At 32.7% G+C, this 15,119-nt stretch overlaps 1 protein-coding gene across 1 annotated transcript; it reads left to right on the top strand.

Moving 5' to 3' along the window:
* Positions 1–11,456: 11,456 nt before the first annotated feature.
* LOC105456216 (chymotrypsin-2-like) lies at positions 11,457–14,492 on the top strand. Its single transcript, XM_011700098.1, has 5 exons — positions 11,457–11,591; positions 12,028–12,195; positions 12,655–13,005; positions 13,412–13,635; positions 13,814–14,492. The coding sequence occupies exons 2-5, from the start codon at positions 12,048–12,050 to the stop codon at positions 13,967–13,969; spliced, it is 879 nt and encodes a 292-aa protein (XP_011698400.1). The 5' UTR covers positions 11,457–11,591; positions 12,028–12,047; the 3' UTR covers positions 13,970–14,492.
* Positions 14,493–15,119: the final 627 nt, after the last annotated feature.

Genomic DNA, 15,119 nt, shown 5'->3' on the forward strand with positions numbered 1-15,119 from the left:
ATATATATATATATATATATATATATATATTTATACATATACATGTATACATATACACAGGGTCCGGCCGAATAATATGTACAAACAAGCACGATGTGATTTCTTATGAAAAATTAAGGAAAAAATATAGAATAAAAATTTTTATTTTCAGCTTAGCTTTCGAAAAAATCGAGTTTGAAAATTCGCTGTGTACGCATGTTGTTACAGCTAAGGTACGGTTCATCGAGCGACGAACGTATAAAGTATCGTGTTTATAAACAATGTCTACACGGCATTTAAAAATTATTGAATTCAAGAAATCGAGATTTCTACATCGGTAATTAGACAAGCACAGTTATGCACCCAACAACAAGAACAGTTTCAGCAATTCTGTAATTGATAAATTAAAATTTTATTGATCAAAAATTAATAAATTATATAAAAAAATTTTTCATAATATGTAGTCATTTAATACATTCTGACAGTTTTTCTTGCTTCAAAAAAGAAAATGAAATTGCTAGCCACAGCGTTTTTGTAAAATACTGCCGTTCGAATGAATGTATAAATGTATTGTATATATACGTAATAAAATAAATGTGCTCTGAACTCTTTTTTAAAAATAATTCCATTACAAAAATATAAAAAATTAAAGCGATAAGTCTCTATTGTTTTTCATTTGAAATTTATATTACATATAAGACATAAGAGAAATAGGGCATTTCACAGATGAAAGGCAAACTTTATCTGAAAACGAAACAAACATTCAATACATAAAACCAATTTTTCGAAACATTCTGCGACTGCCAACAATGCATTCAGTTTCTAAATTTATCTAATTTCTACACTGAGAAAAAAATTTGATTGTACAAACTAAATTTCTATAATTGTTTGATCCAATAGTTAATTCAACAATTCTTTAGTTGCACAAAGAAAGGTATAGTTTATTCATGTCAACTATCAAAATTTTTTAATTAAGAATTAACCAAATCAACTCAATTAAATTATTTTGTTCGAAATACTAGTAGTATTTATTTGTGTTTGCATGCTATTTAGTTATCCAAGTAATATATTTGTTTAAATTCCAAGTATCAAACTAAACAATGCTGATGAGGATAATAAATAGTGTGTATTTTTAACAGAACGGTTAAGTTATTATAAATGCAATAAATTTTTGTTGAAACAAAATAGTTTAGTTAAAAAATAATATTTTGTTTATAATAGTAACAAATTATTTTGTGTCATCGTAGTAACGTTTAGTTGAACGTATCGGATTAAATATTTTGGTATAATAAAACAAATTTTTTTTCTCAGTGTACAAAATGTAACATTGTCTTATTGCTTAGATTGTAATCTTTTTTAGAGTACGCAGAGTCGAATCTGAATTTGTAATTATTGTATAATACAAATATTCTGGCACTTTTAAATACTATTAAGAAAAATCACGTACTATCAACTCTAAGAAAAAAAGTTAATGCGAGTTAATTTCAGTTGTAATTTAACATTATATCGCAGTATTGACTTGTCGATGCTGCGGTATGATCTTACGCAACTTGATGCAATCATTGCAAGCACTTTAACGCTACAACGCTGCAACGCTGCAATGCTGCAACCGTTTGCACCATGTTGGCGATATCAAAGGAGAACGCAGCGAAGCCATATGAAATATATTGTACCTTATGCGCAATTTCATGATGGATCGACTTTTCGTTGATACTGTTGCACTTATAAACCCATTTCAAGACACGAAAAGGATATATTGGATAATTTTTCAGAAATTGCGGTCCATTAAAGATGATAGCGTCAGATGTAAAAAATGATATCGATCGTTGCGCGTAAATTTATCGTTGGCTCGAACGATAAATCAGGCTCGGTCGCAGCCAACGTTAAATTCCAAGTGCATTTCGATTACCACCGTGCGTTTGCTCGGACGCAGTTTACTTTTCGGCGCTTTTGCCCCTCGTGATTTTATTTTCGCCAGCTGCCGCCGCCGTAGCGTCGCCTTTAATTTGGTGCAGTTCCTGACCGCAACTTATTCTATCGAATTCGCGCGTTTCGGAAACGAATGACGGTCGTATATCCTCTGTAAAACCTCCGAAAAATTTCGGACGCGGCTGGCATGCAATACTGATTCAGAATGTCCGAAAAATTCGGTCAGCCGAATCGATAAGATTGCTAACGACAGCGTTTTTGTAAAATACTGTTGTTCGAATATAAGTGTACAGATGCGTATACATATGAAACATTCTTTCTCAAGAATAATTTTATTGCAAAATTACGGACGTGTTAATGCAAAAAATTAAAGATGGGGCTCTATTGTTTCTCGTTTGAAATTTATATTATGACGTATAGAAGGGCGTTTTACAAATAAAATTAAGGCAAATTTTATCGGAAAACAAAACAAACATTTAATGCGTAAAATATAATTAATACAGAATTTTGTCGTGAGCGTTATGTTTAAATTCTCGTTCGCAACTCTTTTTTTCTTTTTTTTATTTTTTAAATTGTTTGCAGCTAGCAACATATTTAGAAATGTATTCGGTTGTCATTAGCAATTCTTCCAAAATAAATCTAAATGCTTTACAGACATATATCGCGTATATTACGATAAATTTTACAGAAGACGTACATTTCCTCTGTATTCGACATTTTTGATTCATGCACGTATTCAGCGGAATTTAGTAGGCCGCGGTACTCTTTAAGTAAATCGAATACCTCGTCCGCGCATTATTTCCATGCAGTTTCGTGCTTTGTTCCATCTTCATTTGTCTATCTCTTTATGTGGGCGTAATCTACCGTGCGGCGAAACGTTGCAGCCAGTTTTCCACGAGAATTGATGACACCGCGTGCACGAGAAAACGATCGCTATCGATACACCGCGCGCCGCGCCGCGAAGAAAACAGGCAAGGGCTACCAGTGATTCGCCAAGCTTATCTTACGGAGGCAATTCCGAGTAGTTAAAGTGATGTAGATCCTATCTGCAACGGAATTACAGGACATGGCTCAAACGGCGCGGAACAGCGCGGAAAACTGTGGTGGTTCTCAGTTTGTGACAATTTTGAAAAGTTGGCCACTTTCGAAAGATACAAGGTAATAAATACTATTCGGAAAATGTGATAACATAATAACATAATATTAATAATATAAAGAAAATGCTATCTCAAAAATTAACGACATTTAAGAGAGGCAAATGGATTTCGTTTTTCTGTGAAAATAGTGTGTATGTACACGTGTTATGTAACTACATGAAAAATTGAGGATAATCGTGAGGATTACATCGGACTTATAATTTATTACAATTGTAAGGTAAAACTCCCTGAATTTCGAGCTTTAGAGAACCGCGAGAACTCTTAAAAGCTGACCGTAAAATTACGTGCATCGCGAGCTTATAACGGTGTTTTAGCCATTTTCACGATTCTTTGTAAAAGTTCAAGAGTACAAAAGAAACTTCAGCCGTTTCGCATGTCGACGTGGAAATTTTTAAAAACGCTGCGCCTGATCATTTTCCCTACGGTTGACTATGTCGTTGCAGCTGCATCATGGGTCTATTACTTGTAGCTCGAACGATTTTCTTGAGAAGGATGCTCGCGAGTAATGAGATGCTTCTGAAACGTCTTAAGGAACGAGCTCGCTTTATAGAGAATCTATCAAGCTTGTAAATGTCTGTTAATAATGTAAGACATTAAAAAATACTGTACACTAGAATGTTGTACACTCACGTAAAGACTGTAAGAAGTAAATATAAGTTTGAGATATTCGAATTTCGAATATGCAAATACTATTGGAATAATTTTTAAGTCTCATCCAAATCGATCGAAAATATAATTTAAAAAATCAGATTATTATTGTGATTATTTTTGTGAACAATAATATTGAAATAAAAAGAGATTATTTAAATTGATATAACGTTATTAAATTATAATATGTAAATGCTATAAATTATATTACATTAACATGTATGATGCGAACCAGAATAATTATTAGAACAGCTACATTTTCGCCCAGGGCGATTATCGAGGAAGGTCAATAATAATGTTTCGAACTATCGTCGAGATATCGTCGAAACAGCCCCGGGCGGATAACGCGAGTTTACATTGCAATTTTCGAACGATGGACTCAGCACTTCGTTCCGCGCACGCTCGGTACGTGCACACACGTTGGTTGGATACTTACAATTAATCCTTTACGTAGAAAATAGCATATGTATACTTAAGAACGTAACACGTATACAATCGTAATGTTGCGCTATATATATACTAACATGTACGTATACACTTGACCGTCCAATTAAACTCATTCTAATAAATTAGTGTTTTCTTGTTAACCCGAACTGCGTGTTTAAACAACGTCAGAATGTACATATACGTGTATTCTGCAACCGAAATTATCGCGCATATGCAGATTCGTTAGAAAACAGAATAAAATCCAATTAAATAGCAACAAAATATTTTTCTCGAATTAATAACTAATGCAATTAAGGCCGGTCTCGTATATAAAAATAAACGTACAGTTGTCGAAGTAATAAAAATTTCACGGACGTCGCAATAACCTCGATGACGCAAGATTACAGTATTGTACAATCAGGAGATTTTATACAGAAATTTGATTTTAGAGATCTGGACACGTGTTATCCAATTACTTGAAATAAATTCCAATTATAAAATTATTTCGTTTTTTTTCCTAGAAAACATAATATAAATCTATAGAATTGAATAATTCCGATTTCCATAATACGTACCCAGAGTAGAGCGAAATGAACAATGGAGTGAAACGAATATAATATCAACCCTCTTTGCAGCAGAGGAGGATCGTAACTTTTGTGTAAAATCAGTGATCCAAGGGTTAATTTACCGAGCGCTAGCACGTGCCGCCGTAAAAATTTATGCGTCAATAGTGTGCCATGAATATCGATTCTTGGCGTATTTTTAAGGTGCGTTCACATTATCGAGCAAAATCTCGAATCGAGTTCCGATCGCGAGTCGAGCATGCGTCCACATAATCGTATCGAATCTTGTAAAGGAATTTGGCACCTGTAAAGAAATTCGGCTCGAAGCTTCGTTTCGAGGTTCGATGAATAATGTGGATGCACCTTTAGAGATTCTTGTAACCTGATGAATATATTAAATAAATGAGTCGGGGATTATTTACTCATTAATCAACGCAATTTAACAAACCTTTTGCAATAAAAGATTTACGAAATACAGAAATTGTTGCGATAAATTAAGCGCAGTTAATTCCCTTATGATAATTTAATCGGTAAATTTGCTGTTTTCATTATCAATTTTAAATGTATACTTTATCTACGTATGTGAAACTAACACATAGCAGAGAATTTTCTTTTAAAATTTATCCTGAAAATTTTGTTTATCGTGGGACAACATAGTATTTCGACAAATTTTACTGTACACTACAATAAAATTTACTGTACACTGCAATATACTTGTGTAGTATATATTTAAAAAAATAGTGAAAATCATATAAAATATGTCGAAATATGTTGTCCTACGATTAACATGATTTTCAGGGTAAATTTTAAAACAAAAGTCTCTCCGTGCAGCATTCGAAAATTGAAATTTATTTTAATATTATATTAAATTCGATCTAATTTTACTCTTAAACGTATGCGTAACACGAGACAATAACAAAATGACACAAGTAACATATTATTTAGCAAACAATATGGACTATCTAATAATATTCATTAAATAGCCATTAATTAATAACGGCTATATTTCAGTTAAAGAAAATCGAAGAAAGTTTCATTTTATAATTACAGCCTCGGAATTTTCTCGCTAGAAGAATTATTCAAATAATAATAATCTTATTTGAATAATTTTTCTAGTTATATTCTACTAATATTATTATTATTATTATTAATATAATCTCCTATATCTCAATGATCCTAACGTCGAGTGATCACCGGGTGCACAAAGATCAAGCTACAGTCAAGCTTCATTAAAGACCTTTTAAACGTTTTTCCAATAGAATTATTACGATTGCACAATCCCCGGAGACGAAGAAGGGGGGGAAGGGGCAACTGAAATGAAAGAAGACCCTACTTTACCGTGAAGCAATAAGAAATCGCGAGAATCCGGCGGATAAGGTACGTCGAAGCGAAGAAAGACGTGGAGTATCGCCGTCAAAAACACGGGACCATCGCGAGAGGACCGTAGGCAGTAGCTACAAGGCCGATGGAACATGGGTTTTCCAGCTCTGAAACGAATGGGAGGGAGCGACGTGGCGAAAGAAAGGAGCAAAAAGAATGGAGGAGAGGCACAGAATTGCGAGCCCAGACCGACGAAAGAATGGGAAAAGTTAAGGGACGATGCGACTTGTCCTGGGAAAAGGAGTAGTCTCGCTCCGCACGGGTGGGGCTTCGGACTGTTTAAATCGTTCGCTGCGCGAATTCGAGCGTTTCGCTTTCTATCCTCGTTGCATATCTCTCTCTCTCTCTCTCTCTCTTTCTCGCGTTCGCTCAAGCGCAACGACGATAGTGAGTATAAGACGGCACGATAGCGCGCGGGTTGCACCCCAAAAACGAAAAATGCAGCCCGGGAAACTACCTACTTAATTCTACCCTCCTCCATACTTCGCCTGGATATTTCGTGTTTCGGGTGAAAAATGTATGCTCGCTCGCACGCTCGTACCTCTCAGCGTTCATCGGTATAACGACGTACAGCATGAGTCTTAAATTCTTTTCTGGTTAGAAAGTTTGATAAATTATTAAATTACGGTACTCAACAAAAAAAAGCTTTATAAAAGTAGTAATTTGATCTTGTGTGAATATGTAAAATAAAATATTAAAAGATAGGATATTCGCTTCGATATTTAAAATATTAAAAACTCGATAAAATAAAGTGAGCCGCTTTTTTATGATAGTCATAAAATTCGTAAAATTAACTACGACGTGGACAAGTTTTGAAAAAATATTTCAAAATTATGTTTTATCGACAATATATATAACATATATATATTTATTCAGTATAATATTACAATATAATAATACGAATTAATTTTAAAAAAATTCCAATTGCTTAAATGCTTCAATCCAAATTTTAACTCTTATCGACAAATATGATATTTAGGTCACTTATTCGTCTTTTGTTAGTGTCTCACGCAATAATCGTACACACAACATTATTTAAGTAAATAAATATTACAAATATAAATTGAACGTTGCGACAATTGTTCAAAATGTTATCATGATATTACGCGGAACAAATTCCCAAATGTGAAAAATTTTTCTGGTTTATTAAGACCAAGTGCAATAACTACAATTGAATCGAGAGATTTAAGGGATCAAATATAGCAAGTTCTCTCTGTAACCGCTGTTGCAAGGAAAGGAAGAATGTCATAGCGTGGCCGTAGCTCTGGCGAATCCAGGTCGCGCCGCAGATGATTCCCAGGAAGCGAAGCGAAACTTCGCCGGAGCCAGGCCGCGGCTTCGGGATGTCGGTCCGCTTGTCCGCGACCGCATTCATTAGCGGACTTGAAATTGCGGCGATCCGCGCGAATGCGAATGGTCAAATTGGCTGTGATAGCGCCGTAGGAGCCGGACGTGGAGACGGGAAGGGGACAGCGTCCGGCGGATATCGCGGAGATTTTCCAGGCACGCCGGGATCGAGGCAGCAAACCCCCGGCGAGGAATAGAGAGGCGGTGGGAGAGGGGGTGGCACTGACACCACGACCTACATACAGGCCATTGTGCTCCATACTGTATATCCCGGTCGGTTACGTCACCGTTCGGCACAGCCGCAATGTCGGGATAGATTTCGGACTCGTGTGGAAGGCAGCGCGAGCAAAGGCGATCGCCCGACGAACGCGCGGATTGGAAACCTTGTTCCGTTCTGTTGCCCGTAGTTGCCCATAAGAAGTTCAATTGACTTTTAGAACAAAGCTCGTCTCAAACTCAAAATCATGATTGCGAGGAAACGACTTGCCGCAGATCTATCTATTCTTTTGCTACGAGTGCCAATATTCTACTTTTCTTGTTTTTGCAAGTATCTTAAGTTGACTATTTCTGTTGGTTTTCTTCACAATAAAGATAACCCGTATACAATATTTAGTATAAAAAGTCAATAAATTTTCTCACAATTATCACCTTCGGTTATTTTATGTAATAAAATATTGGATGCGCATTTGATTATAAACGATTTATCTATAGAATATTTAATCGACTTTTGGAGCATATTCTCGAACGCGGATTATGAATATGAAATTATTTTGTTATAGCTATACTTTTATGCTGTTTTTCGTTCGCGGGTTTTTCATTTGCGCCCGCGATATGAATATTTAGTCGCTTCATTATTAGGACACGAGAAAATAAAGATACAATCTGTTACGAGATATTGAAAGTTGCATAGAATCTACATATTTATTGTCAGAAGCTAGTTTATCCTTCGGAGATATTAAGCGTTTCGCTCGAGATCCACTGCCGTTCGTCGCGGTGATTCTTTATTAAAATGGCTACTGCCTTGTTGCGCTAACACTTTTCTCGACATCGTACTTTCAAATGAAATAATGAGCGGCGGAGATTGCACCCGTGCCGCAACTGCGTTCTATTGCTCGGTGTGCTGTATAATCGAGTTGCGTCATCGGCCGATGGCGCAGCTGCAATGTCGAGCCCGGATTCCGGCCTGGGCACAGCAAACTTGGCTCTTGATCGTTTTCAAGTGGCGCATGCTCGGCACAATACAAAAGAACCGTCGCTTATTCTTCCTTTTTTCTATATAAATAATATTTTCTCGTCATTTTCGCGACCTAATGAGGACAAAGTACCGAAAACATGCTCGGGTTTAGAGTTTAAAATATTATTTTTAATGCCAAAAATATCAAAATAAAAAAATTGAAATAGAGGTAGAGGTAAATTTTTATTGATACTTTCAAAAATTGTTTTAAATTTATTTTAAAAGTTTAATAAAGTTCAATAAAGTTATTATTTACGAAGAGAACGCTGTTAGGGTTTTAAAAAATTATGTTTGATTTTCGCTAAATCGTACAAAATAAAAAATATAATAAAATAAAATAACATTCTTTAATTATTTATAACTTTTAATTATTTTTTGTAACTTTTTATGCGTCATTTTTTCATAAAATCTTTAAAGATCATGTTTATAAAAATTTATTTATTTATGTATCTTTAAGTATTTATTTCTGTCCATTTGTTTATTTATCTTAAGTTCTCAATTAATAAGTAAGCATTTTACTGTAAAGTCTTTTTTCGTGCAAAGGTCCTATAATCCCTTAAACAAATCAAAAGGTCTTTTATCATTTACATTTAAGTCCATTAAAGATTTTGAATAAGTACGATTGTACTGTATTGTACTGTTATTGTACTGTACGATCAATGGAAAATAAAATATGATCAGTTATCCAATGTCCATAAAATTACGAGTAAAAACGTATGAAATTTTAAAAAGAATTCTGATGTGCTATATTAAATCTTATTTTTGAGAACGATAAACTCGGTCTCTGACAAACTCCTTATTCATCAAATAATGATTGCAAAACAAAAATGCTTATCAATTTTTTATTAATCAATACTACCAGACTAAAAAATTGTACAGTATTAAATAAACAAAAGTATTAAATAAAAAATCGTGGATTCTTTGATATAAGAGATTTATTTATTAATCTATTACTAAATTTGAAATCTAAGAGAAATACTTCTAATTATGGTTATGCTTGTAACAATTGTATCAGCCGAGCAGGCGTCAAAAAACCCGACAATAATAAAAAATATATTCAATAGTGAAATTTTATTGTGCCGTCGTTAACGGTGCCAGAAATGCCGGCTCGCCGGATATGCTTCTCGCCACGTCGCGAGACCTCCTCGCACGGCGGGTGTGTCGTTTACCCCTGTAATTGAATGCGGAACACGACGTGAATCTTCCGGAAGGGACGACAAGAGCGCGAAATCTCTAAATTTATGCAGATTGCACGCGTGCAATTGCACACAAGCACGACTCTATTTTACCCACCACGCTTGGACGCATCGCGCGGCGCAAAACAATCGGGAAAACGTCGAGTGCTCGGGGCGCACGTTCTTCCGAAATTTCCATCCCGGCTGTTAAACGAGGCCTCTAAATTAAGCCGCGGCAATCTGGCTAGAGCAATTAGAAACAAACGTTTTTATAGCTCGCTCTTTTTTCCTTCCTTAATTTGAGGTGCTTAGACTGTAAAATCATCGTTCGCCTATTTTTAAGATAACAATGCTTTTCTGTGATTAGAATAACATCGTAAAGATAAGAAAGCCATTATAGGTCCATTGTCCATACAGCAACTAAGTATTTTCCAACGACTCATTATCCATTAGCCCTAAAAGTGTTTTTTTCCACGACTAACAATAAAACTTTCAAGTGTTTTTCTCAGCAACTAAGAATTTCAAGTGTTTTCCAATGACTTATTTGCCCTAAGACTTTTTTGACATATCTCTATTGTTTCGATTTAAATAAAGAGTCCTTCGACTGCAGCCGCAGTTCGTCGAGTCTCTTACAAGTAGGCACGTCACGTAACAATACACGAGTAAGTTGTAATAAAAATTATTGTAGAAAATTGTCGAATAATATATCATTTTTATATGATAATAATTCTCGCGAATTTTACAAGACATTACCGCGTCACTTTTCGTTAATGTCATTGACTTAACAAGTCTCGATCGTATCGTGAAGCAGAGAATGTTCTAGATCGTGTAATATTAAGAGCAAAGTTTGAGTGTACATGTAACATCAGAATGTCATGAAGAATTGAACGCATTATACAGTACGACGCTGGTAACAAGAGTGTTCAGGCGTAGAGCATACATGAAATAAATGTAAAATAAATATGATATTTCAAAGAATTTGGTGATTTATTTACATCTACGACAATAAAAAATAAAATAACAAATGTTTTGATTAAAAATTTTACTAAAATACATTATAATAAAATTTCAACAAAATTGTAAAATATTAAGCAATTTATAATTGTTCATTATTTTAAATAATAATGCCAAAATAAATGCTAAGTAGTAGATAAACATGTATCTTATATAATTTTTACAATACTGCATATTTTCAATCTGACTAACAATAAGTCGCTTAGTCGCTCAACATAATTTTACCATGCAACACAGTAATTGATTGGCTATATTCGACAATTATCTGTTACTTTTGGTTACTTTTAAATATTTTGCTTTAAAACAATTAACAATCTGTTTAATAATTTTTTAAATGTAGTTTATAGAATGTCTTTTCTATATTTCAAATATTTCTATCGTTACCAATAATGTTCCAAAGATTGGCAAATTAAAATAAAATTTGTACAAAATTTTGTAGTAAAATATAACAAAACAATTCTCTCCGCATAGATATTCAGGCGATAAAAGAATACGTTTGCAAATCGCCTGATTGGACATAAATTTGATTCCGTGCTTACAAAATATATTCACTTAATGATCGTTGCGACATTTCTTTCGGATATTTCATTACATTTTGACCTCGTTAGTCCCATATATTATCTGCAAATTGGGCATTAACGACAGTCGCACATTAAATTAAAGTTTCGTTGGAGCAACGTTGGAATATTACGAAAATTACACAAGTAACACACATTTGTGGAATACCAATAACCAAAAGGTAAGTAATATTAATAATATTTGCAAGAATTTGTAGGTCGATAATAATAAGAAGATTAATCATTTTTAAGTTATAAGAAAATCTCAATTTTTTTGTGCTTTGTGTTCCGAATTTCAATATTTAAATAGGCAAATTCCTAATTTTTACCGTACCGTTTGAACAATGTAGTAGTCAATAAAAAATAAAAAATAAATATCAAAAATTTTTGTAAAAGCACGTATAAACGTATTCCTTTAACTGTAAAATAATTAAAAATAATGTATGCTAATATCCTTTATGCCATATATTTATTACAATGTATATTTGCAAGCAATATTTTCTAAAATTTTTAAATTGATTTATCTCTTAGAATAGTTGTCAAGAGTTTTAATAATTGTTTATTGTTGATAATTATTGGACAAATATCGGCACAATTACATAGACAAGAAATTTGCAGGGAAAGCGCGCAGAACAATCATGGATCTGAAAAGTGCGACAATATTTCTAATCAGCTTAACTGTATGTCAATACGCTCAAAGTCAACTTCTTACGTTCGAATTGACATTCAAAAACGGCACATTCTATCCCGATTCGAATATCAATATTGATGATGTGGATATCAATGGTGAGCAAAAAATAATAAAAATTATATTATATATTTTTAAAAATTTTGATTAATTTTATCAATGCGTACAATTTTATGAATTTTATTTGCTGCAAATTTATATTATTTTTACCTATGTTAAATAAAGGTTTTTTCTTTAATAAAATCCGAATATAAATATTAGGTAATTATTGGATTGAACGGTAAATTCGTTCTTGTTTTTTTTATTTATACTAACGTTATCTCTTAACAAAAAAACAAAATGAACTTTCCAGTCAACCCAATAATTGCATTATTAATTTCCATAATTTAATGATTACAATAATAAAATATTTAAATAGTCTACTTTATTTAAAAAATAATATAATTTTACATATGACTTTTGCACACAATTTACAATTTACTTTTATCAAAGCTTTTATGAAAACGAATGATTCATCCTCTTATTTTCGTTAGATTGACATTTTTCTTAAATGACAGATGCAGACTCAACTAGAATAGCAGGCGGATATTACGCAAGCATAGGAGAATTTCCATTTATGGCAGTAGTACATCAACTTTTTGGTAACGGATTAAGTGGACAATGCGGTGGCACAATCATAAATAGAAGATGGGTTCTCACAGCCGGCCATTGCGCAGTGAAACATCCACGAAAGTTTTTTGTAGTTTTCGGCATCATCGACAAGTCTGGTATAAAATACGATTTCCTTCGAGGCCCCGGTGTATCAATGATTACAACTCGAGCATTTGTACACCCGAACTACAAACAGACACCGGCTGTCCACAACGATATTGCCTTACTCTACATGCCGACTGATATTCCCTTTTCCAGTAAGTATATATAAATTATTTCTTAATAAATAGATTTCTTTATTTCCTTTCTTATTTTGCGTCAATTTACACGTCGTATGTTATTTAATTGTTCTATCCTATCTACTATAACTATTATATCTTACTATAACTATTATATATATTTATACTTATCTATACCTACCTACTATTCGATCTATATATTCTATGAAAATATGCGGAAAGTGAATAACAATTTAAATGACAAGTGCGGAAAAGGAACTTTATAATTAAAAATTATATTGCACATAGCTTCTTTTATAATCTTTAGTACATGCTAAAAAAATACTACAATTTATAAAATTTCAAAAGAAATATTACGAACGTATATGTCATGCCGCAATACTGATTTTAAGAAATGACTAAATCAAACATTTTTCCATTTTAGATACTATTCAACCTATACAGCTCGCTCATGTAAATAAAAGTTATGCAAATGAATATGCTATTGTCATGGGATGGGGAAAAGACCACAAGGACAGTAGAGGGACGGAAAAGCTTAAATACGCCGATTTACCGATTATTCAAAATACTGTATGCAAAGCCAAATGGCACGGCGTCACTGACAAGCACATTTGCACGGCCGCAGGATTGGGACGAGATGCTTGTCAGGTAAAATAATCACAAATAATAAAACTTTGTAATATATTACTATAAAATGAATTAAGTTTAAGTAGAATACTCTGACAGGCATATGAATATGAATCAACTTAACCATTTTAGCCAGCTTTAGTAAATGAACTTTGGTAGTATCTTTTCATAAATTTATTATTTTATTTTTCATTTTCAGGGTGATAGCGGTGGCCCTCTCATCGTAACAGAAAATGGCAGGTACATTCAAGTTGGTATTGTGAGTTACGGAGACGCATTTTGCCCTAGCAATACACCCGGAGTGTTTACTAGGGTTTCTTCACATATAAACTGGATTCACCGAATTACATCTTAACTATTAAGTAAAAAGATTTCTAATTTAGGTATATATACATTTTTTAATTAAAAAATGCTCTTGTAATAAGTTACTTTATTTTAATATCATTGAAAAGTATTTTTATATGTTTTAATAATATTAAGATATTAATATCAGCAAACGTTAATATGAAATCTAATCGAGATCATGAGACGTTCAAATCAGATTAGAAAAGCCAAATGCGATCTAAAGCCAATTTTGATGCTTAATAATAATATTTTTCGTGTGAATCTTAGAATTTTTAGTTTAGGTAAATTGCACGCAGAATATTTTGTCGGTCTTGAAACGCAGCTTGAAACTAAATCCGGACTACATAATATTACAATTAAATTGACAAGTAGTTTAATAATTTTGATGCTAATATTATCATTTGGGAGTACAATATTAATATCGTGAGGGACCTTAAAGGAAATTGTTATATATTGCATTGTATATTTCTATGTCATTTTTGTCGATTATGCCGAATATTACAAAAAATTTTTTTAAAAATATTTTTAATTACGCAACAGCCGGCTATAGCCATTATTTAGATATAATTATGCGTATTAATTAATATTGCGGCATAATATAAGTTATATGTTTTTTTGTAATACTTTAATATTAAAATAAAATAATCTATTAAAGCATTTTTTAATTTAAAAATTTACATGCATTAAACATACACTTTAATTTTTTATTAGTTTTACATTTGCTTGTTATATGATAACGTATTGAATTGTTCGGTTTTTTTGTATTTATACTAATGCTATCTCTTAGCAAAACCGGAACGAACTTTCCGTTTAACTAAATAAAATACATTTATAAAAATATACATATAATTATAATTAAATATATTAATTATGTATTTAAACATATATAATAATATATAAATATATTATTTAATTATCTTTTTAATTATCATCGATTTGTACAAAAGGAGCTTCTTTAGCTAGTTCAGTAATCCTTTAACTAAATATACATATCTAAGTATTCATTTCTTAGATTATTTTTTTATGACGTATCCTTATATTTAATATTAATCAAAATTCTTTCGGTCTTCGCTTTTGTAAGAAAATGTGAAAAATCTATCTGACCAAATTTTTGCACGTATATGTGTCACTATATGTGTGTACATTATGTGATTATTTTG

The sequence above is a fragment of the Wasmannia auropunctata genome, unplaced genomic scaffold, assembly GCF_000956235.1.
Source record: "Wasmannia auropunctata unplaced genomic scaffold, wasmannia.A_1.0 LD335736.1, whole genome shotgun sequence".
NCBI classification, from domain to species: domain Eukaryota; kingdom Metazoa; phylum Arthropoda; class Insecta; order Hymenoptera; family Formicidae; genus Wasmannia; species Wasmannia auropunctata.